This window comes from Chanodichthys erythropterus, chromosome 8, assembly GCF_024489055.1.
Source record: "Chanodichthys erythropterus isolate Z2021 chromosome 8, ASM2448905v1, whole genome shotgun sequence".
Lineage (NCBI taxonomy): Eukaryota > Metazoa > Chordata > Actinopteri > Cypriniformes > Xenocyprididae > Chanodichthys > Chanodichthys erythropterus.
In genome coordinates, this window is record NC_090228.1 from 805,199 (window position 1) to 827,761 (window position 22,563).

General features: G+C 41.3%; 2 protein-coding genes across 11 annotated transcripts in view; both read right to left on the reverse strand.

Moving 5' to 3' along the window:
- Positions 1–11,135, reverse strand: part of eps8a (EGFR pathway substrate 8a, signaling adaptor) — a 29,422-nt gene extending 18,287 nt beyond the window's left edge. For 6 of the 9 annotated variants that reach the window (XM_067391309.1, XM_067391310.1, XM_067391308.1 and 3 more), the window contains exon 1: positions 10,996–11,129. The gene's annotated coding sequence lies outside the window, so the exon portion shown is untranslated. Of the gene's footprint in view, positions 1–10,995 lie in introns of all 9 variants that reach the window. The other 3 variants (XM_067391305.1, XM_067391311.1, XM_067391312.1) reach the window with 3 other exon arrangements.
- A 3,936-nt stretch (positions 11,136–15,071) lies between these two features.
- Positions 15,072–22,563, reverse strand: part of ptpro (protein tyrosine phosphatase receptor type O) — a 41,418-nt gene continuing 33,926 nt past the window's right edge. For both annotated transcript variants that reach the window (XM_067391317.1, XM_067391316.1), the window contains 4 exons: positions 18,315–18,469; positions 17,180–17,315; positions 16,826–16,934; positions 15,072–16,743 (listed from right to left, as the gene is read on the reverse strand). In XM_067391317.1, the coding sequence (XP_067247418.1) occupies positions 16,830–16,934; positions 17,180–17,315; positions 18,315–18,469 (396 nt within the window). In that variant the 3' untranslated portion in view covers positions 15,072–16,743; positions 16,826–16,829. The remainder of the gene's footprint in view (positions 16,744–16,825; positions 16,935–17,179; positions 17,316–18,314; positions 18,470–22,563) is intronic.

Genomic DNA, 22,563 nt, shown 5'->3' on the forward strand with positions numbered 1-22,563 from the left:
TCACATGTTCAATATCACAGGAGTCTTTCAGAATCAGTGTTCTGAACACACACACACACACTCTCACATACACAGGCCTGAAGGTTAAAGGTCATCAGCTCGTATTTACATTTACTGTCTAATCTACTTCTTGCTTTCCCGTTCCGCCCAGAGGGAAATTACATCATCAACATGAGGATCGCCCAGCTAACAAGGAACGTTCTGGCAAGGTTCTCTCAAAGTTACGGACAAACGTTCTCCCAGTAACGTTAACAGAACGTTCGTTCAGAGTTATCTGGTCTTTAATAATGTTCTGTTTCAGAAACAGGATCAGTGATTCCGTTCAGATCTGATGGGAATTTCTGTAATTAAAGAGCCGAACTGGAGACAAATAAACCAGCTTAAGATTTACACACACACGCAGCGCGAGAGACCCTGATCACATGAGCAGCGTCACCATGGCAACCAGCAAACTGGAAGTTCACGGACAGTAAAAGAGAGAGAGAGAGAAAGAAAGGATCCTGGGTAGAAACAGCAGAAAAAGTTTCCCAGAAATCCAGCGGCGCGTATCTGTGATGTTCAGACGGATGAATCATTACAGCGGCGCTGCGATCACACCTCCAGAGCAAACACTGACGGTCACTGCTGCTTAAATCTCTTTTCATGAAGATTTCTGTTAGTTAATCACAGTTAACGCTTATTAGTACATTCCACCTCCAGCTGGAGCTCCAGAACCGCAGGAAACAAAACAAGGCCAAACACGATTAGATTACTGGAGCTGCTGACTACAGTAAACACACCAGAGTGTGAGAGTGTGTGTGTGAAAGTGTGTGTGTGAGTGTTACCAAACCAACCAATTCAAAATATTAACCAACTAACAAACTATAAAAGCATGTGTCAGTGAGATGAGGAGAAAGTCATGAGGAAGTTCAGAGTCACTGATGGAGGCTTTATTTGAACACTATTTTCCAGGTTCACTATTAAACAGATAAATAAACTTAAACGCATCGATCGATCGTCGGCAGAGTAACAAGAGCAGGAGGAACCAGAACCTTCTTGACCTGTGCGACCTTCAGTAACCTGATCTGGCCGCACCCACAGCCTGAGGCCACGCCCTCACATGCGTCACATGACGCTCTTACAGCACAGATCAAACACACACACCTCTGATTCCACAGCAACAAAACAAACTACAAAAACACACATTTATCCTTTAAAATGAACTTTAATTCATTTTTTTTTATAAATCTTGACATGATGGTCATAAACACACCCACACAGATGCATGATTCATAAACATAATTATGATTCATGTTAATTTTAAGTGTTCATTATTTTTTAGAATTTAAATATATAACAACATAATTAATCTTTTTTTTTTTAATCGAGGTGTGTGTGTGTGTTTGTGCTCAATGATCCAGAAGTGTTTGTGATAGTACAGAAGAACACACACACACACTCACTCTTGACCAGCAGCACAAGGTCGTTTCACCCAGAACACGGTGAACACGGGCAGAAGTCGCTCATGTTCCTGATGAACTCTACATATCTTGTTTGTTTTGCTGTCAGTCTGATAGAGAGCAGTGCGATCTGACGCACTCAGATCAGTTAATGCGCACTAATGCCAACACCTGTTTACACTGAAACACAACGTCATTTCATTCTCATGAGCTGATATGATAATAAGAGCCCAGACATACACAACATGAGCAAGTAACACAGATGTATGTCAGATGCTTTTGCCCTGATTGTCCGCTCGCATACAGGAAGTAAGAGAAACCGGATTCATTGTGCTCTGAGGTCGACGGCCACACAGAGAGCAGCTGAGCTATGAATAGAGACAATAAAGGACGTTATGACTTTGTAGATAAGGCAGAAGGAAACGCTCAATGGAAGAGCGTTTGAGCTGGTTTGAGCTGATCAGAAGCACACAACAACAGCTCGACCTGCGACGACACATCAGAATCTCACAGATATCAGAGGAGCTTCGCTCTTGGAGAAGCCGAGCCGTTCTCTGGAACAAAACGTGACCTCCTGGAACTGAAGCTTGAAGCACAGAAACTTGAGTTAATGACCGTAAACTGACGTTTTCTCAGCTCTAATGAGAAGATGACGCTTGAAACACTGCAGTTTCTAAGTCAAGTCACGTTTATTTCAATAGCGAAGACTGCTTTAAAGCAGCTTCACAGTATTATTCAAAATGCAGACTTCATCATATAGGAGACTAATATGCACATAAATGTATGGAGGTTAATAGATCTGAACTGAATTAAAACAATCCGAGACTCCAGAGAGCCGCACGATTTTCCTCCAGAAATAACTCCAGCCTCCGCCAAACAACTTCTCCATCGGCACTGCTATTACCCAGAGTTCTCAGCAGCAAACGGGAGTGCGTCAATCACTCCTGAAAAATCTGTGCGATACCAAACCCCCCCGGCTCGGTTTCATTCTGCTGAGATTCTCTCACAAAACGCCACAACGAGCTGCCAAAGAAACGGTCACAGAATACAGCTGGTGTCGCTACAGAACAACACAAACATCCAGAAATACTCCCGCCGAATCACGGGCCTCGGGCCAGCAGAGGTTTCACATGGATTCTCAAGTCCCAGAGAGGAACGGCAGTCGCAGCTGTGCCCTGCTGTTTTTAACCTCTCAGAAATGTCTTCAGTTCTGCTGCTTCTACCATAACAGAGCAAAAGTCTTTCCATAACACTGAAAGATGTTGATGATGTGATTTGGCAGCACAGAGCGGTTCAGCACATCTCAGAAGCCTCACGTTTAGGTCAAAGCTCCTCTGTGAAAACTCACCCCTGAAATACTCCAGGACCAGCTGAAGATAACCCCACAGCTCAATGAAATTAATGGAAACATTAGCGGTTATGTAACATGGCTCCATATTTAACCCTGTGGCACTGGGACCTGCTCTGCTCATAACACCAATTACTGAAACTCACTGGAGACTTCATCTTACAGAGCGTCCCTATTAAGAGCCGTTAACCATTTACTACCCTAACCTCAGATCAGCGCTTCTCAGAGTCCAGAGGATTTACACTCAAGGTTCAGAAAGTGCAAAATCATCATTCTTCTATACAATGATGGACAGCTCGATAAGTTCGTAAGTCTGATCTCAGCAGCGATATAAACATAACTGCAGTGATGTGTTAATGAAGTCTGATCTCAGCAGGGATATAAACATAACTGCAGTGATGTGTTAATGAAGTCTGATCTCAGCCGGGATATAAACATAACTGCAGTGATGTGTTAATGAAGTCTGATCTCAGCAGCGATATAAACATAACTGCAGTGATGTGTTAATGAAGTCTGATCTCAGCAGCGATATAAACATAAATGCAGTGATGTGTTAATGATGTCTGATCTCAGCAGCGATATAAACATAACTGCAGTGATGTGTTCATAAGTCTGATCTCAGCAGGGATATAAACATAACTGCAGTGATGTGTTAATGATGTCTGATCTCAGCAGCGATATAAACATAACTGCAGTGATGTGTTCATAAGTCTGATCTCAGCAGGGATATAAACATAACTGCAGTGATGTGTTAATGAAGCCTGATCTCAGCAGCGATATAAACATAAATGCAGTGATGTGTTAATGAAGTCTGATCTCAGCAGCGATATAAACATAACTGCAGTGATGTGTTAATGAAGTCTGATCTCAGCAGCAATAAAAACATAACTGCAGTGATGTGTTAATGAAGTCTGATCTCAGCCGGGATATAAACATAACTGCAGTGATGTGTTAATGAAGTCTGATCTCAGCAGTGATATAAACATAACTGCAGTGATGCGTTTATAAAGTCTGATCTATTAATGATGCAGCGATAAAAACATAACTGCAGTGATGTATTAATGAAGTCTGATCTCAGCAGCGATATAAACATAACTGCAGTGATGTGTTAATGAAGTCTGATCTCAGCAGCGATATAAACATAACTGCAGTGATGTATTAATGAAGTCTGATCTCAGCAGCGATATAAACATAACTGCAGTGATGTGTTAATGAAGTCTGATCTCAGCAGGGATATAAACATAACTGCAGTGATGTGTTAATGAAGTCTGATCTCAGCAGCGATATAAACATAACTGCAGTGATGTGTTAATGAAGTCTGATCTCAGCAGCGATATAAACATAACTGCAGTGATGTGTTAATGAAGTCTGATCTCAGCAGCGATATAAACATAACTGCAGCGATGTGTTAATGAAGTCTGATCTCAGCAGCAATAAAAACATAACTGCAGTGATGTATTAATGAAGTCTGATCTCAGCCGGGATATAAACATAACTGCAGTGATGTATTAATGAAGTCTGATCTCAGCCGGGATATAAACATAACTGCAGTGATGTATTAATGAAGTCTGATCTCAGCAGGGATATAAACATAACTGCAGTGATGTATTAATGAAGTCTGATCTCAGCAGGGATATAAACATAACTGCAGTGATGTATTAATGAAGTCTGATCTCAGCAGGGATATAAACATAACTGCAGTGATGTGTTAATGAAGTCTGATCTCAGCAGGGATATAAACATAACTGCAGTGATGTATTAATGAAGTCTGATCTCAGCAGGGATATAAACATAACTGCAGTGATGTGTTAATGAAGTCTGATCTCAGCAGCGATATAAACATAACTGCAGTGATGTGTTAATGAAGTCTGATCTCAGCAGCGATATAAACATAACTGCAGTGATGTATTAATGAAGTCTGATCTCAGCAGGGATATAAACATAACTGCAGTGATGCGTTTATGAAGTCTGATCTCAGCAGCGATATAAACATAACTGCAGTGATGCGTTTATGAAGTATGATCTCAGCAGGGATAAAAACATAACTGCAGTGATGTATTAATGAAGTCTGATCTCAGCAGGGATATAAACATAACTGCAGTGATGCGTTTATGAAGCCTGATCTCAGCAGGGATATAAACATAACTGCAGTGATGTATTAATGAAGTCTGATCTCAGCAGGGATATAAACATAACTGCAGTGATGTGTTAATGAAGTCTGATCTCAGCAGCGATATAAACATAACTGCAGTGATGTGTTAATGAAGTCTGATCTCAGCAGCGATATAAACATAACTGCAGTGATGTGTTAATGAAGTCTGATCTCAGCAGGGATATAAACATAACTGCAGTGATGTATTCATGAAGTCTGATCTCAGCAGGGATATAAACATAACTGCAGTGATGCGTTTATGAAGTCTGATCTCAGCAGGGATATAAACATAACTGCAGTGATGCGTTTATGAAGTCTGATCTCAGCAGCGATATAAACATAACTGCAGTGATGTGTTAATGAAGTCTGATCTCAGCAGCGATATAAACATAACTGCAGTGATGTGTTAATGAAGTCTGATCTCAGCAGCGATATAAACATAACTGCAGTGATGTGTTAATGAAGTCTGATCTCAGCAGCGATATAAACATAACTGCAGTGATGTGTTAATGAAGTCTGATCTCAGCAGGGATATAAACATAACTGCAGTGATGTATTAATGAAGTCTGATCTCAGCAGCGATATAAACATAACTGCAGTGATGTGTTAATGAAGTCTGATCTCAGCAGGGATATAAACATAACTGCAGTGATGTGTTAATGAAGTCTGATCTCAGCAGGGATATAAACATAACTGCAGTGATGTGTTAATGAAGTCTGATCTCAGCAGCGATATAAACATAACTGCAGTGATGTGTTAATGAAGTCTGATCTCAGCAGGGATATAAACATAACTGCAGTGATGTGTTAATGAAGTCTGATCTCAGCAGCGATATAAACATAACTGCAGTGATGCGTTTATGAAGTCTGATCTCAGCAGCGATATAAACATAACTGCAGTGATGCGTTTATGAAGTCTGATCTCAGCAGGGATATAAACATAACTGCAGTGATGTATTAATGAAGTCTGATCTCAGCAGCGATATAAACATAACTGCAGTGATGTGTTAATGAAGTCTGATCTCAGCAGGGATATAAACATAACTGCAGTGATGTGTTAATGAAGTCTGATCTCAGCAGCGATATAAACATAACTGCAGTGATGTGTTAATGAAGTCTGATCTCAGCAGCGATATAAACATAACTGCAGTGATGTGTTAATGAAGTCTGATCTCAGCAGCGATATAAACATAACTGCAGTGATGTGTTAATGAAGTCTGATCTCAGCAGGGATATAAACATAACTGCAGTGATGTGTTAATGAAGTCTGATCTCAGCAGCGATATAAACATAACTGCAGTGATGTGTTAATGAAGTCTGATCTCAGCAGGGATATAAACATAACTGCAGTGATGTGTTAATGATGTCTGATCTCAGCAGCGATATAAACATAACTGCAGTGATGCGTTTATGAAGTCTGATCTCAGCAGCGATATAAACATAACTGCAGCGATGCGTTTATGAAGTCTGATCTCAGCAGCGATATAAACATAACTGCAGTGATGTGTTAATGAAGTCTGATCTCAGCAGCGATATAAACATAACTGCAGTGATGTGTTAATGAAGTCTGATCTCAGCAGGGATATAAACATAACTGCAGTGATGTGTTAATGAAGTCTGATCTCAGCAGGGATATAAACATAACTGCAGTGATGTATTAATGAAGTCTGATCTCAGCAGGGATATAAACATAACTGCAGTGATGTGTTAATGAAGTCTGATCTCAGCAGCGATATAAACATAACTGCAGTGATGCGTTTATGAAGTCTGATCTCAGCAGGGATATAAACATAACTGCAGTGATGTGTTAATGAAGTCTGATCTCAGCAGGGATATAAACATAACTGCAGTGATGTGTTAATGAAGTCTGATCTCAGCAGCGATATAAACATAACTGCAGTGATGTGTTAATTAAGTCTGATCTCAGCAGGGATATAAACATAACTGCAGTGATGTGTTAATGAAGTCTGATCTCAGCAGCGATATAAACATAACTGCAGTGATGCGTTTATGAAGTCTGATCTCAGCAGCGATATAAACATAACTGCAGTGATGCGTTTATGAAGTCTGATCTCAGCAGGGATATAAACATAACTGCAGTGATGCGTTTATGAAGTCTGATCTCAGCAGGGATATAAACATAACTGCAGTGATGTGTTAATGAAGTCTGATCTCAGCAGCGATATAAACATAACTGCAGTGATGTGTTAATGAAGTCTGATCTCAGCAGGGATATAAACATACCTGCAGTGATGTGTTCATAAGTCTGATCTCAGCAGCGATATAAACATAACTGCAGTGATGCGTTAATGAAGTCTGATCTCAGCAGCGATATAAACATAACTGCAGTGATGCGTTTATGAAGTCTGATCTATTAATGATGCAGGGATATAAACATAACTGCAGTGATGTGTTCATAAGTCTGATCTCAGCAGGGATATAAACATAACTGCAGTGATGTATTAATGAAGTCTGATCTCAGCAGGGATATAAACGTAACTGCAGTGATGTGTTAATGAAGCCTGATCTCAGCAGCGATATAAACATAACTGCAGTGATGTATTAATGAAGTCTGATCTCAGCAGGGATATAAACGTAACTGCAGTGATGTGTTAATGAAGTCTGATCTCAGCAGCGATATAAACATAACTGCAGTGATGCGTTTATGAAGTCTGATCTATTAATGATGCAGGGATATAAACATAACTGCAGTGATGTGTTCATAAGTCTGATCTCAGCAGGGATATAAACATAACTGCAGTGATGTATTAATGAAGTCTGATCTCAGCAGCGATAAAAACATAACTGCAGTGATGCGTTTATGAAGTCTGATCTATTAATGATGCAGGGATATAAACATAACTGCAGTGATGTGTTAATGATGTCTGATCTCAGCAGCGATATAAACATAACTGCAGTGATGTGTTAATGAAGCCTGATCTCAGCAGGGATATAAACATAACTGCAGTGATGTGTTAATGAAGTCTGATCTCAGCAGCGATAAAAACATAACTGCAGTGATGTATTAATGAAGTCTGATCTCAGCAGCGATATAAACATAACTGCAGTGATGTGTTAATGAAGTCTGATCTCAGCAGCGATATAAACATAACTGCAGTGATGCGTTTATGAAGTCTGATCTCAGCAGCGATATAAACATAACTGCAGTGATGTATTAATGAAGTCTGATCTCAGCAGCGATATAAACATAACTGCAGTGATGCGTTTATGAAGTCTGATCTATTAATGATGCAGGGATATAAACATAACTGCAGTGATGTGTTCATAAGTCTGATCTCAGCAGGGATATAAACATAACTGCAGTGATGTATTAATGAAGTCTGATCTCAGCAGCGATATAAACATAACTGCAGTGATGTGTTAATTAAGTCTGATCTCAGCAGGGATATAAACATAACTGCAGTGATGTGTTAATGAAGTCTGATCTCAGCAGGGATATAAACATAAGTGCAGTGATGTGTTAATGAAGTCTGATCTCAGCAGCGATATAAACATAACTGCAGTGATGTGTTAATTAAGTCTGATCTCAGCAGGGATATAAACATAACTGCAGTGATGTGTTAATGAAGTCTGATCTCAGCAGCGATATAAACATAACTGCAGTGATGTGTTAATGAAGTCTGATCTCAGCAGCGATATAAACATAACTGCAGTGATGTATTAATGAAGTCTGATCTCAGCAGCGATATAAACATAACTGCAGTGATGTGTTAATGAAGTCTGATCTCAGCAGGGATATAAACATAACTGCAGTGATGTATTAATGAAGTCTGATCTCAGCAGCGATATAAACATAACTGCAGTGATGCGTTTATGAAGTCTGATCTCAGCAGCGATATAAACATAACTGCAGTGATGTGTTAATGAAGTCTGATCTCAGCAGCGATATAAACATAACTGCAGTGATGTGTTAATGAAGTCTGATCTCAGCAGCGATATAAACATAACTGCAGTGATGTGTTCATAAGTCTGATCTCAGCAGGGATATAAACATAACTGCAGTGATGTGTTAATGAAGTCTGATCTCAGCAGGGATATAAACATAACTGCAGTGATGTATTAATGAAGTCTGATCTCAGCAGGGATATAAACATAACTGCAGTGATGTGTTAATGAAGTCTGATCTCAGCAGGGATATAAACATAACTGCAGTGATGTGTTAATGAAGTCTGATCTCAGCAGCGATATAAACATAACTGCAGTGATGTGTTAATTAAGTCTGATCTCAGCAGGGATATAAACATAACTGCAGTGATGTGTTAATGAAGTCTGATCTCAGCAGCGATATAAACATAACTGCAGTGATGTGTTAATGAAGCCTGATCTCAGCAGCGATAAAAACATAACTGCAGCGATGTGTTAATGAAGTCTGATCTCAGCAGGGATATAAACATAACTGCAGTGATGTGTTTATGAAGTCTGATCTCAGCAGGGATATAAACATAACTGCAGTGATGTATTAATGAAGTCTGATCTCAGCAGCGATATAAACATAACTGCAGTGATGTGTTCATAAGTCTGATCTCAGCAGCGATATAAACATAACTGCAGTGATGTGTTAATGAAGTCTGATCTCAGCAGCGATATAAACATAACTGCAGTGATGTGTTCATAAGTCTGATCTCAGCAGGGATATAAACATAACTGCAGTGATGTGTTAATGAAGTCTGATCTCAGCAGCGATATAAACATAACTGCAGTGATGTGTTAATGAAGTCTGATCTCAGCAGGGATATAAACATAACTGCAGTGATGTGTTCATAAGTCTGATCTCAGCAGGGATATAAACATAACTGCAGTGATGTGTTAATGAAGTCTGATCTCAGCAGCGATATAAACATAACTGCAGTGATGCGTTTATGAAGTCTGATCTCAGCAGGGATATAAACATAACTGCAGTGATGTGTTAATGAAGTCTGATCTCAGCAGCGATATAAACATAACTGCAGTGATGCGTTTATGAAGTCTGATCTCAGCAGGGATATAAACATAACTGCAGTGATGTGTTCATAAGTCTGATCTCAGCAGGGATATAAACATAACTGCAGTGATGTGTTAATGAAGTCTGATCTCAGCAGCGATATAAACATAACTGCAGTGATGTGTTCATAAGTCTGATCTCAGCAGGGATATAAACATAACTGCAGTGATGTGTTAATGAAGTCTGATCTCAGCAGCGATATAAACATAACTGCAGTGATGTGTTAATGAAGTCTGATCTCAGCAGGGATATAAACATAACTGCAGTGATGTGTTAATTAAGTCTGATCTCAGCAGGGATATAAACATAACTGCAGTGATGTGTTCATAAGTCTGATCTCAGCAGGGATATAAACATAACTGCAGTGATGTGTTAATTAAGTCTGATCTCAGCAGGGATATAAACATAACTGCAGTGATGTGTAAATGAAGTCTGATCTCAGCAGGGATATAAACATAACTGCAGTGATGTGTTCATAAGTCTGATCTCAGCAGGGATATAAACATAACTGCAGTGATGTGTTCATAAGTCTGATCTCAGCAGGGATATAAACATAACTGCAGTGATGTGTTCATAAGTCTGATCTCAGCAGGGATATAAACATAACTGCAGTGATGTGTTAATTAAGTCTGATCTCAGCAGGGATATAAACATAACTGCAGTGATGTGTAAATGAAGTCTGATCTCAGCAGGGATATAAACATAACTGCAGTGATGTGTTCATAAGTCTGATCTCAGCAGGGATATTAATGCACTAATATTAATGCATGAATTGAGAAGCGGACACAGGCGCGTGCTGGTACCTGCGCGTGACGGGCTCTGCCATGGCAACCAGGACAGTATTTACCGCGCGCAGCCATTAAACCAGCAAACGGAACATGACCGTGATCAGCACACAAAATAAACACAATAATAAACACAGCCATGGGGACGACTGAGCTGTTAGATGCGTTAAAAGGGAATAAATGTACAAACACCGCCAGAACACAATCAACAATTCACAAATACAAGTGTGTGTGTGTGTGTGTGTGTGTGTGTGTGTGTAACACACTCACCTGTTTCTGTGTTTCTCCTCGGTTTTACCGCATGACAGAAGCACAAACACACACGGCTCGTCGGGTGACGGTGACTGTCAGTGAGTTTCTCGGTTTAATGACAAAATGAACAGCCGCTTGTGTGAGTTTGACTCGCGCTCCGCCTCACCGACACCCGCGCGCGACCCGCCAGCGCCTCCACGCGCGCACACGCGTCATCACACCTGAGCGCGCAGGTGAATGTGTCATTCAAATTCAAATTAATAACAGCTCTATCTATCTATCTGCATGTCTATATATATTATAATAATAATGACTAAAGCAAAGGTCAAACACACATGCTCAGCATTCACAACACCAGCTGAAATATGAAACCATATTCATTTCAAACACTGAATTCATCTGATGGTGAAGTTGATTTATTATTTGGGTATTTAGAGCAGAACAAAAGATCTGTTTAACTGTGGGTGTGACCTGTTACGTTAGTCCTTTTATATATTTATATTTAATATTTTAAAAGCTGACAGGGAACTTTCTCTTAAAGTTATGAACAAGCGTTCATCCAGGAACATTAATAGAACATTCATTTAAAATGACCTGGTCTTTAATAATGTTCTCAAACCGTTAGAACAAAAACAACAAAATGCAGTAAAATTTAAACAATAAATAAACAGTTAATGCTCAATAGTGTTACTTAATTGAACATTATTATGGTTGTAGTTCGAATTCATCAGATGTTTCTTTCAATAATATATGAAAATTAACATAATTTTCATATCTATTAAAAAAAAAAAAAAAAAAAAAAGCTTAGCAGAGGATGGTTTCGATCCATCGACCTCTGGGTTATGGGCCCAGCACGCTTCCGCTGCGCCACTCTGCTGCCGCTCCCACACGGCGAATCATACTGATAATAAACACGACACGGATAATCAGCACGCTTTATTGCAGAGCTGCTAGTGTATAATGATGACAATAATAATATTATAACGATCACCCACTTTATATACATGTTTATATTTTCATTGTTGCATTATATTTATATGTACACATCTTTAGGTATTCAGAGTTCACTTCGCTTCTTCTATCTGGGCTATTCAATCCTCATCTGTGCTGAGCAGCGCCCTCTACCAATAAACCGCCACACCTGCACACGAAAAAAATCCAAATCCACCCCTGTGAAATAAACATCGGGTGTTATAATTTTCAAACAAACATTTATTTTAAGGCCCTTTTAATTTTTATAATTTATTTCTATACGTGTTGTCTCCTAACCTTATGCTTGCAGTTTAACACACAAATGTTTGTTTTATTATTCATAACACAACAATAAATTGTCTCTTTATTTTAAACGGGCAGCATTATATTTAACTGTGTCCGGCAACATGAAAAACATTTTATTGAGGTCTAAAATAAAGTTCTTGGAGCATTTCACAGATTTATCATTTAAATGAGCTTACAAGATAATTCTTTATCCTGTGGCTCCCTCTGGCGGACAACATTAACAGCACAGCTTGAACTAATTATAAGACAATCCTTAATAGATACAGTAAAATATTATAAATATATTAAAAATATTATAATATTATATAAATATAAGTTGCAGCAGTAGATTTTTTTAAGTACAATTACAGTACAATATAAATTATATGAAATATGATAAGTGTAATATAAGGTCAGATGGAATAGTTCAATACAGTATGTGGCAGTTTTATTCTATGGCATAATTATTATTAATAGCTTAAAAATACAACTGAGTATGAGTATAATATAGTTACTATGAATAGCAAATAGTATATCATACATTGTAAAATAATATAGTGAATACAATTAAAATAGCAAATAAAATCAATCATAATAATATAAGTTGTAAAATAATATTATATATATATTAACAGGCAAGACGAGGTCTCTTGGAAATGCAGACAGGCTTTTTTCCAGCCTTCCTCGAGGTCTGTGTTGTCCTGGTGCCACTGGCTGAACTGGGGTAAAAATATAAATGAGCCACGAGTAGATGACAGCCAATCAAATCTCTGGCTTCATTGCACGGAAGACTCACTTACGATTTAGAATATAAACTATAATCTCAGACTTCAGTAGAATCATGTAAACTTTATAGTATTTCTTATAAAGTCTCAGTTTTCATAGCTAACTAGTGCTGTCGCTAGCTTTTAATAACTTTGGTGGCCAACTAGCTGTCAAAATAATGTTATAATGACCAAACACAACCAGAAACAACTGTTCAAACTTGCATGTGAAAAATAATTCCCCGATATGTGGTTTGGATTGTGCGACGATTTGTAAAACCTCAAAATAGTCAGGCATCTTTTCTTCAGTCAATTTATGAGTTACAAGTTGCCCGGACCAATATGGCGGCGCCGTTGACGTGTGATCCAGCGGCCAATAGTGCGTATGTATTTTATATGTCTATGGCAGCCGATGTCGAACACATATTTGAGCGAATCACATGGTGTGTAAATATAGTTTTAAAAAAACATTTTAATTGTGATATTATGGCATGTTCTTCCTTTTATTCTTCACACAAAACGACTCAATCTCCAGCTCATAGGAATATGTATTCAAACGTTTATTTTTTCCAAACAAACACACATTAAACTCTGTGATGGCGATTGTGGATTGCTCGGCTACTTGAAGTCACACAATACACAAGAATGGCACCAAAAGACAAACGAGTTTGACCTGGACACAAACTAAACAAAACTGACCAAGTGAAGAGGCTCGTCCGCTCCGAATCCAGAGTTTCGTTCTGATCATAATAAACCAGTTCATTTGACACAGTACAGCATTTCTTTTGTCCTTTCTTCTCGAAATTAACAGTATTTACAGCTCAGTGCCTAGTTGATATTATAAAACTCATATCTCAGATGAGGGAAAGGCGTCTGTTTGCCTGTAAACTCGAGACATTTGTAAACTCACTCGTGTGTTTGACAGAACAGGCAAATGTGAAAAAACGCCCAGCTAACAAGAACAACGTTTTGCTAATGTTCCCCTAAAAATATTTTAAATATTTAAAAATGTTCAAACGTTGAGGAAACACTCAATTTTACCATTCTTCCGGAACGTTACTTTTGAACGTTCTCTGACCTTTCTGAAAAAAAAAAAGAAGTAACATTTTAAAAACGTTTTAGAATTAAACGCTTCTTGAACTATGAATAGATGCTAATGTTCGGAGAACATTATTAAAGAACAGATAACTTTGAACTATTAATGTTAAGAAGGTTCGTTCATAACGTTGAGATAATCTTGCCAGAACGTTTTGAGAACATTATTAAAGATCTGATAACATTGAACGAACGTTCTTTTAACGTTACTGGAAGAGCGTTCGCTCATAACATTGAGAGAACCTTGCCAGAACGTTCTGAGAACATTAGTAAAGATCAGATAACTTTGAACGAACGTTCTATTAACGTTACTGGAAGAACGTTTGTTCATAACGTTGAGAGAACCTTGACAGAACGTTCTGAGAACATTAGTAAAGATCTGATAACATTGAACGAACGTTCTATTAACGTTACTGGAAGAACGTTTGTTCATAACGTTGAGAGAACCTTGAAAGAACGTTCTGAGAACATTAGTAAAGATCAGATAACTTTGAACGAACGTTCTATTAACGTTACTGGAAGAACGTTCGCTCATAACATTGAGAGAACCTTGCCAGAACGTTCTGAGAACATTAGTAAAGATCAGATAACTTTGAACGAACGTTCTATTAACGTTACTGGAAGAACGTTTGTTCATAACGTTGAGAGAACCTTGACAGAACGCGTTCTGAGAACATTAGTAAAGATCTGATAACATTGAACGAGCGTTCTATTAACGCGTTACTGGAAGAACGCGTTTGTTCATAACGTTGAGAGAACCTTGAAAGAACGCGTTCTGAGAACATTATTAAAGTCCAGATAACATTGAGCGAGCGTTCTATTAACGCGTTACTGGAAGAGCGTTTGTTCATAACGCGTTGAGAGAACCTTGACAGAACGTTCTGAGAACATTATCAAAGACCAGATAACATTGAACGAACGCGTTCTATTAACGTTACTGGAAGAAGCGTTTGTTCATAACGTTGAGAGAACCTTGCCAGAACGTTTTGAGAACATTATTAAAGATCTGATAACATTGAACGAACGTTCTATTAACGTTACTGGAAGAACGTTTGTTCATAACGTTGAGAGAACCTTGACAGAACGTTCTGAGAACATTAGTAAAGATCAGATAACACTGAACGAACGTTCTATTAACGTTACTGGAAGAACGTTTGTTCATAACGTTGAGAGAACCTTGCCAGAACGTTTTGAGAACATTATTAAAGATCTGATAACATTGAACGAACGTTCTATTAACGTTACTGGAAGAACGTTTGTTCATAACGTTGAGAGAACCTTGAAAGAACGTTCTGAGAACATTATTAAAGATCTGATAACATTGAACGAACGTTCTTTTAACGTTACAGGAAGAACGTTTGTTCATAACGTTGAGAGAACCTTGAAAGAACGTTCTGAGAACATTATTAAAGTCCAGATAACACTGAACGAACGTTCTATTAACGTTACTGGAAGAGCGTTTGTTCATAACGTTGAGAGAACCTTGACAGAACGTTCTGAGAACATTATTAAAGTCCAGATAACACTGAACGAACGTTCTATTAACGTTACTGGAAGAGCGTTTGTTCATAACGTTGAGAGAACCTTGACAGAACGTTCTGAGAACATTAGTAAAGATCAGATAACTTTGAACGAACGTTCTATTAACGTTACAGGAAGAACGTTTGTTCATAACGTTGAGAGAACGTTCCCTGTTAGCTGGGACTCCAGATTGAAGCTCTGAGCTCGAGTCTAAACCTAAAGATGACACTAATCTCACGTCTTTCATTTTGCAGCATGCAACGTTCACAGAACACGACATGTGGAATCAGTGTCAGATTCAGCAGTGATGATATACAAGCTGCTGGACGCTCACATTCAGTCCGACCGACCGCAGCGGCCTCACCGGTTTTGTGCAAATGCCACCGGAATGAGTCGACAGCCCAACGCCAGTGACAATCCAGTGTTTGCAGGTAAAGTCGCCGGAGCTCAGCGGTTCCAGCAGATGAAACTTTTGCAGAAATCACAGGCTAAAACACACAATCCACAGTCACAGAAGCGCAGCTACCGTCGGCCTCTCTACAGCAGTACAGTAACAGATATGATCAGTGCAAAACCCACGGACGCTGTGTGTCCGTACAGCTGAGGTCTGTTCGGAAAATCCCTCTTTCGTTCCTTTATGATGGAAGCGGATCGAGCGTGGCGGCGTCTGTGTGTGGCAGTGATAAGAGATTAAAGGTCCATTAGCATGCCGACAGGTGGATTTTGCTTCCGGAAATGATGTTTTGGACGTGCTTGGCGTCCTCTGAAGACGTGAAAACTAACTCTATTACAGACAGAGTGTGATATAAACTCACAAAACACACTTTACACCGGCCTAAAACAAGCGCAGACGCGTCCAGCAGATGATCCTGAGATTCACACACAAACTAAAGACTAGATGCTGATGGAACCGCGAGCGCCGGAGCTTCAGCGTCAGTCCTGCTGCCGCGCTCTCCGTCGGTCCGGGAGAACGAAGCAGCTTGTTTAAGGCATTTGATTTGTTCCGTCGTTAAATAAGAGCTTGTATGGGAGTAAATGAGTGAAGGATTCTCCTCTGCAGGCCGCCGGTTGGTTGGTTTCTGGTGTCGATGTCGCACGTCTGTCAACACTGATGTGAAGAGAATCAGACCTGGAGGAGAGCAGAGAGAGACGCGTCAGCATCGCGCAGAACCGGATTTTCTTTCCGCGAGAAACTGAACCTGAGCGCTCACTTCATTAGGACTTGCTGACGTTCTCGTAGATGACGTCGCTCGTGTGCGACTGCTGCTTCTTCTTCTTCCACATGAGCATGACACACTGATGGATGAACACGTACTGCTCCTGCACACACACACACACACGTGTCATTTTACAGATCTGAGGCTGGTGTCATGAGAAATCGAGTCCCCCCCCAGGAATCGGGTTTTCTTTAGGACCCAGGAGGTAATGCCTGATCAAAGGTTGTTGTTAAGTAATTATAACCTATTTTACTATGGTATGATGTGCACAGGAGACCTGATTCCTGAGGGGACTCGATTCCTAACCACACCGGATTCACAAACATTTCTGGAGTACTGGTTCTGTACCTCCGTTTGGACCATGGACAGCCGGTGCGAGCGCATGTCCGACACCATGCCCAGGATGTCCACGTACTCGTGTTCCTGAATGTGCTGCATCAGACGGTCCAGAGCGATGAACGTGCCGGTCCGACCCACTCCAGCACTGAGAGAAGCCACACACACGAGCATCAGTGTCTGTTACATACTGTTGTATCATCTCAGCAAAGCCACAAACAGGAAATCAATAGCTGGCAGTGATCCGCGGTGATTCCGGTCACAGTGAACGTGCTTCTGATCCATCCGCTTCAGACTCCTGCATTAAAGGGATAGTTCACCCAAAAATGAAAATGTGATGTTTATCTGCTTACCCCCAGTGCATCCAAGATGTAGGTGACTTTTTTTCTTCAGTCGAACGCAAATGATGATTTTTAACTGCAACCGCTGCCGTCTGTCAGTCAAATAATAGCAGTGGATGGGAACTTCAACTATAACAGTAAATAAAACTTGCTTAGACAAATCAAAATTAAAACCTGTGGCTCGTGACGACACATTAATGTCCTAAGACACGAAACGATCGGTTTGTGCGAGAAACCGAACATTATTTATATAATTTTTACCTCTAATACACCAATATGTCCAACTTCGTTCAGCTTCCTGTTAGTGAGGTCAAAAAACGCGTTCTGGTGACGGAAGTGATGTCTCGCCCATATACTTCAATGAGCGCGAGACATCACTTCCGCTGTCAGAGCGCGATCAGACCTCACTAACAGGAAGCTGAACGAAGTTGGACATAGTGGTGTATTAGAGGTAAAAAATTATATAAATAATGTTCGGTTTCTCGCACAAACCGATCGTTTCGTGTCTTAGGACATTAATGTGTCGTCACGAGCCGCAGGGTTTAATTTGGATTTGTCTATGGAAGTTTTTTCGACTCTTATTGTTCAAGTTCCCAATCACTGCTATTATTTGACTGACAGACGGCAGCGGTTGCAGTTAAAAATCATAATTTGCGTTCGACTGCAGAAAAAAAGTTATCTACATCTTGGATGCCCTGGGGGTAAGCAGATAAAAATCTAATTTTAATTTTTGGGTGAACTATCCCTTTAATGTTTCCAGCTCTGAATCATGAGGAGTAAACGTGACACGACAGCAGCGGTCTCACCTGCAGTGGACGACGATCGGTCCTTTGGTCCTGTTGACCTGCTGCCGTACGATCTGCACGAACTGTAAGATGCTCTCGATGGCGTTGACCGTGGGAACACCGTGATCAGGCCACGACGTGTAGTTAAAGTGCAAAACGTCTTGAGTTTCGTCAGCCTGCAGGAGGAGCCAGAGACACACACAACCATGAGACGCGTCACATAATACTCTATATATCTATCTACAACCTGAATTCCAGAAATGTTGAGATGTTTGTGTAATTTGAATAAAATTAAAACTAAAAGACTTTCAAATCACATGAGCCAATATTTTATTATAACATAAATGTTCAAACGGAGAAATTTGACAATTTTATGCACAAAATGAGCTCATTTCAAATTCGATGCCTGCTACAGGTCTTAAAATAGTTGGGACGGGGGCGTGTTTACCATGATGTAGCATCTCCTCTTCTTTCCAGAACAGTTTGAAAACGTCTGGGCATCGAGGTTATGAGTTTCTGGAGTTTTAGTGTTGGCATTTGGTCCCATTCCGGCCTGGTTTCCAGCTGCTGAAGAGTTTGTGGTTGTCTTTGATGTATTTTTCTCTACAGGTGAAAGATCTGGACTGCAGGCCAATTCAGCACCTGGATTCTTCCACGATGAAGCCATGCTGTTGTAATAGCTGCATTATGTGGTTTTATTTCCAACAAGAATGTCAAATTTGGACTCGTCTGACCATAAAACACTTTTCCACTTCGAAACAGTCTATTTTAAATGAGCCTCGGCCCACAGGACACGACAGCGCTTCTGGACCATGTTCACATGTGGCTTCCTTTTTGCATGACAGTGGTTTAGTTGGCATCTGCAGATGGCACGGCGGATTGTGTTTACCGACAGTGGTTTAGTTGGCATCTGCAGATGGCGCGGCGGATTGTGTTTACCGACAGTGGTTTAGTTGGCATCTGCAGATGGCGCGGCGGATTGTGTTTACCGACAGTGGTTTAGTTGGCATCTGCAGATGGCACGGTGGATTGTGTTTACTGACAGTGGTTTAGTTGGCATCTGCAGATGGCACAGTGGATTGTGTTTACCGACAGTGGTTTAGTTGGCATCTACAGATGGCACGGTGGATTGTGTTTACTGACAGTGGTTTAGTTGGCATCTGCAGATGGCACGGCGGATTGTGTTTACTGACAGTGGTTTAGTTGGCATCTACAGATGGCACGGTGGATTGTGTTTACCGACAGTGGTTTAGTTGGCATCTACAGATGGCACGGCGGATTGTGTTTACTGACAGTGGTTTAGTTGGCATCTGCAGATGGCACGGTGGATTGTGTTTACCGACAGTGGTTTAGTTGGCATCTGCAGATGGCGCGGCGGATTGTGTTTACCGACAGTGGTTTAGTTGGCATCTGCAGATGGCTCGGCGGATTGTGTTTACCGACAGTGGTTTAGTTGGCATTTGCAGATGGCACGGCGGATTGTGTTTACCGACAGTGGTTTAGTTGGCATCTGCAGATGGCACGGTGGATTGTGTTTACTGACAGTGGTTTAGTTGGCATTTGCAGATGGCACGGCGGATTGTGTTTACCGACAGTGGTTTAGTTGGCATCTGCAGATGGCACGGTGGATTGTGTTTACCGACAGTGGTTTAGTTGGCATCTACAGATGGCACGGTGGATTGTGTTTACCGACAGCGGTTTAGTTGGCATCTGCAGATGGCACGGCGGATTGTGTTTAACGACAGCGGTTTAGTTGGCATCTGCAGATGGCACGGTGGATTGTGTTTACTGACAGCGGTTTAGTTGGCATCTGCAGATGGCACGGTGGATTGTGTTTACTGACAGTGGTTTAGTTGGCATTTGCAGATGGCACGGCGGATTGTGTTTACTGACAGTGGTTTAGTTGGCATCTGCAGATGGCACGGTGGATTGTGTTTACTGACAGTGGTTTAGTTGGCATTTGCAGATGGCACGGCGGATTGTGTTTACTGACAGTGGTTTAGTTGGCATCTACAGATGGCACGGTGGATTGTGTTTACTGACAGTGGTTTAGTTGGCATCTGCAGATGGCACGGCAGATTGTGTTTACCGACAGTGGTTTAGTTGGCATCTGCAGATGGCACTGCGGATTGTGTTTACCGACAGTGGTTTAGTTGGCATCTACAGATGGCACGGCGGATTGTGTTTACCGACAGCGGTTTAGTTGGCATCTGCAGATGGCACGGCGGATTGTGTTTACCGACAGTGGTTTAGTTGGCATCTACAGATGGCGCGGCGGATTGTGTTTACTGACAGTGGTTTAGTTGGCATCTGCAGATGGCACGGTGGATTGTGTTTACTGACAGTGGTTTAGTTGGCATCTACAGATGGCACGGTGGATTGTGTTTACCGACAGCGGTTTAGTTGGCATCTGCAGATGGCACGGCGGATTGTGTTTACTGACAGTGGTTTAGTTGGCATCTACAGATGGCACGGTGGATTGTGTTTACTGACAGTGGTTTAGTTGGCATCTGCAGATGGCACGGTGGATTGTGTTTACCGACAGCGGTTTAGTTGGCATCTGCAGATGGCACGGCGGATTGTGTTTACCGACAGTGGTTTAGTTGGCATCTACAGATGGCGCGGTGGATTGTGTTTACCGACAGCGGTTTAGTTGGCATCTGCAGATGGCGCGGTGGATTGTGTTTACCGACAGTGGTTTAGTTGGCATCTACAGATGGCACGGTGGATTGTGTTTACTGACAGTGGTTTAGTTGGCATCTGCAGATGGCACGGTGGATTGTGTTTACCGACAGCGGTTTAGTTGGCATCTGCAGATGGCACGGCGGATTGTGTTTACCGACAGTGGTTTAGTTGGCATCTACAGATGGCGCGGCGGATTGTGTTTACTGACAGTGGTTTAGTTGGCATCTGCAGATGGCACGGTGGATTGTGTTTACTGACAGTGGTTTAGTTGGCATCTACAGATGGCACGGTGGATTGTGTTTACCGACAGCGGTTTAGTTGGCATCTGCAGATGGCACGGCGGATTGTGTTTACTGACAGTGGTTTAGTTGGCATCTGCAGATGGCACGGTGGATTGTGTTTACTGACAGTGGTTTAGTTGGCATCTACAGATGGCACGGTGGATTGTGTTTACCGACAGCGGTTTAGTTGGCATCTGCAGATGGCACGGCGGATTGTGTTTACCGACAGTGGTTTAGTTGGCATCTACAGATGGCGCGGTGGATTGTGTTTACCGACAGCGGTTTAGTTGGCATCTGCAGATGGCGCGGTGGATTGTGTTTACCGACAGTGGTTTAGTTGGCATCTACAGATGGCACGGTGGATTGTGTTTACTGACAGTGGTTTAGTTGGCATCTGCAGATGGCACGGTGGATTGTGTTTACTGACAGCGGTTTAGTTGGCATCTGCAGATGGCACGGTGGATTGTGTTTACTGACAGTGGTTTAGTTGGCATTTGCAGATGGCACGGCGGATTGTGTTTACTGACAGTGGTTTAGTTGGCATCTGCAGATGGCACGGTGGATTGTGTTTACTGACAGTGGTTTAGTTGGCATCTGCAGATGGCACGGTGGATTGTGTTTACTGACAGTGGTTTAGTTGGCATCTGCAGATGGCACGGTGGATTGTGTTTACTGACAGCGGTTTAGTTGGCATCTGCAGATGGCACGGCGGATTGTGTTTACTGACAGTGGTTTAGTTGGCATCTGCAGATGGCACGGTGGATTGTGTTTACTGACAGCGGTTTAGTTGGCATCTGCAGATGGCACGGTGGATTGTGTTTACTGACAGTGGTTTAGTTGGCATTTGCAGATGGCACGGCGGATTGTGTTTACTGACAGTGGTTTAGTTGGCATCTGCAGATGGCACGGTGGATTGTGTTTACTGACAGCGGTTTAGTTGGCATCTGCAGATGGCACGGTGGATTGTGTTTACTGACAGTGGTTTAGTTGGCATTTGCAGATGGCACGGCGGATTGTGTTTACTGACAGTGGTTTAGTTGGCATTTGCAGATGGCACGGCGGATTGTGTTTACTGACAGTGGTTTAGTTGGCATCTACAGATGGCACGGTGGATTGTGTTTACTGACAGTGGTTTAGTTGGCATCTGCAGATGGCACGGCAGATTGTGTTTACCGACAGTGGTTTAGTTGGCATCTGCAGATGGCACTGCGGATTGTGTTTACCGACAGTGGTTTAGTTGGCATCTACAGATGGCACGGTGGATTGTGTTTACCGACAGCGGTTTAGTTGGCATCTGCAGATGG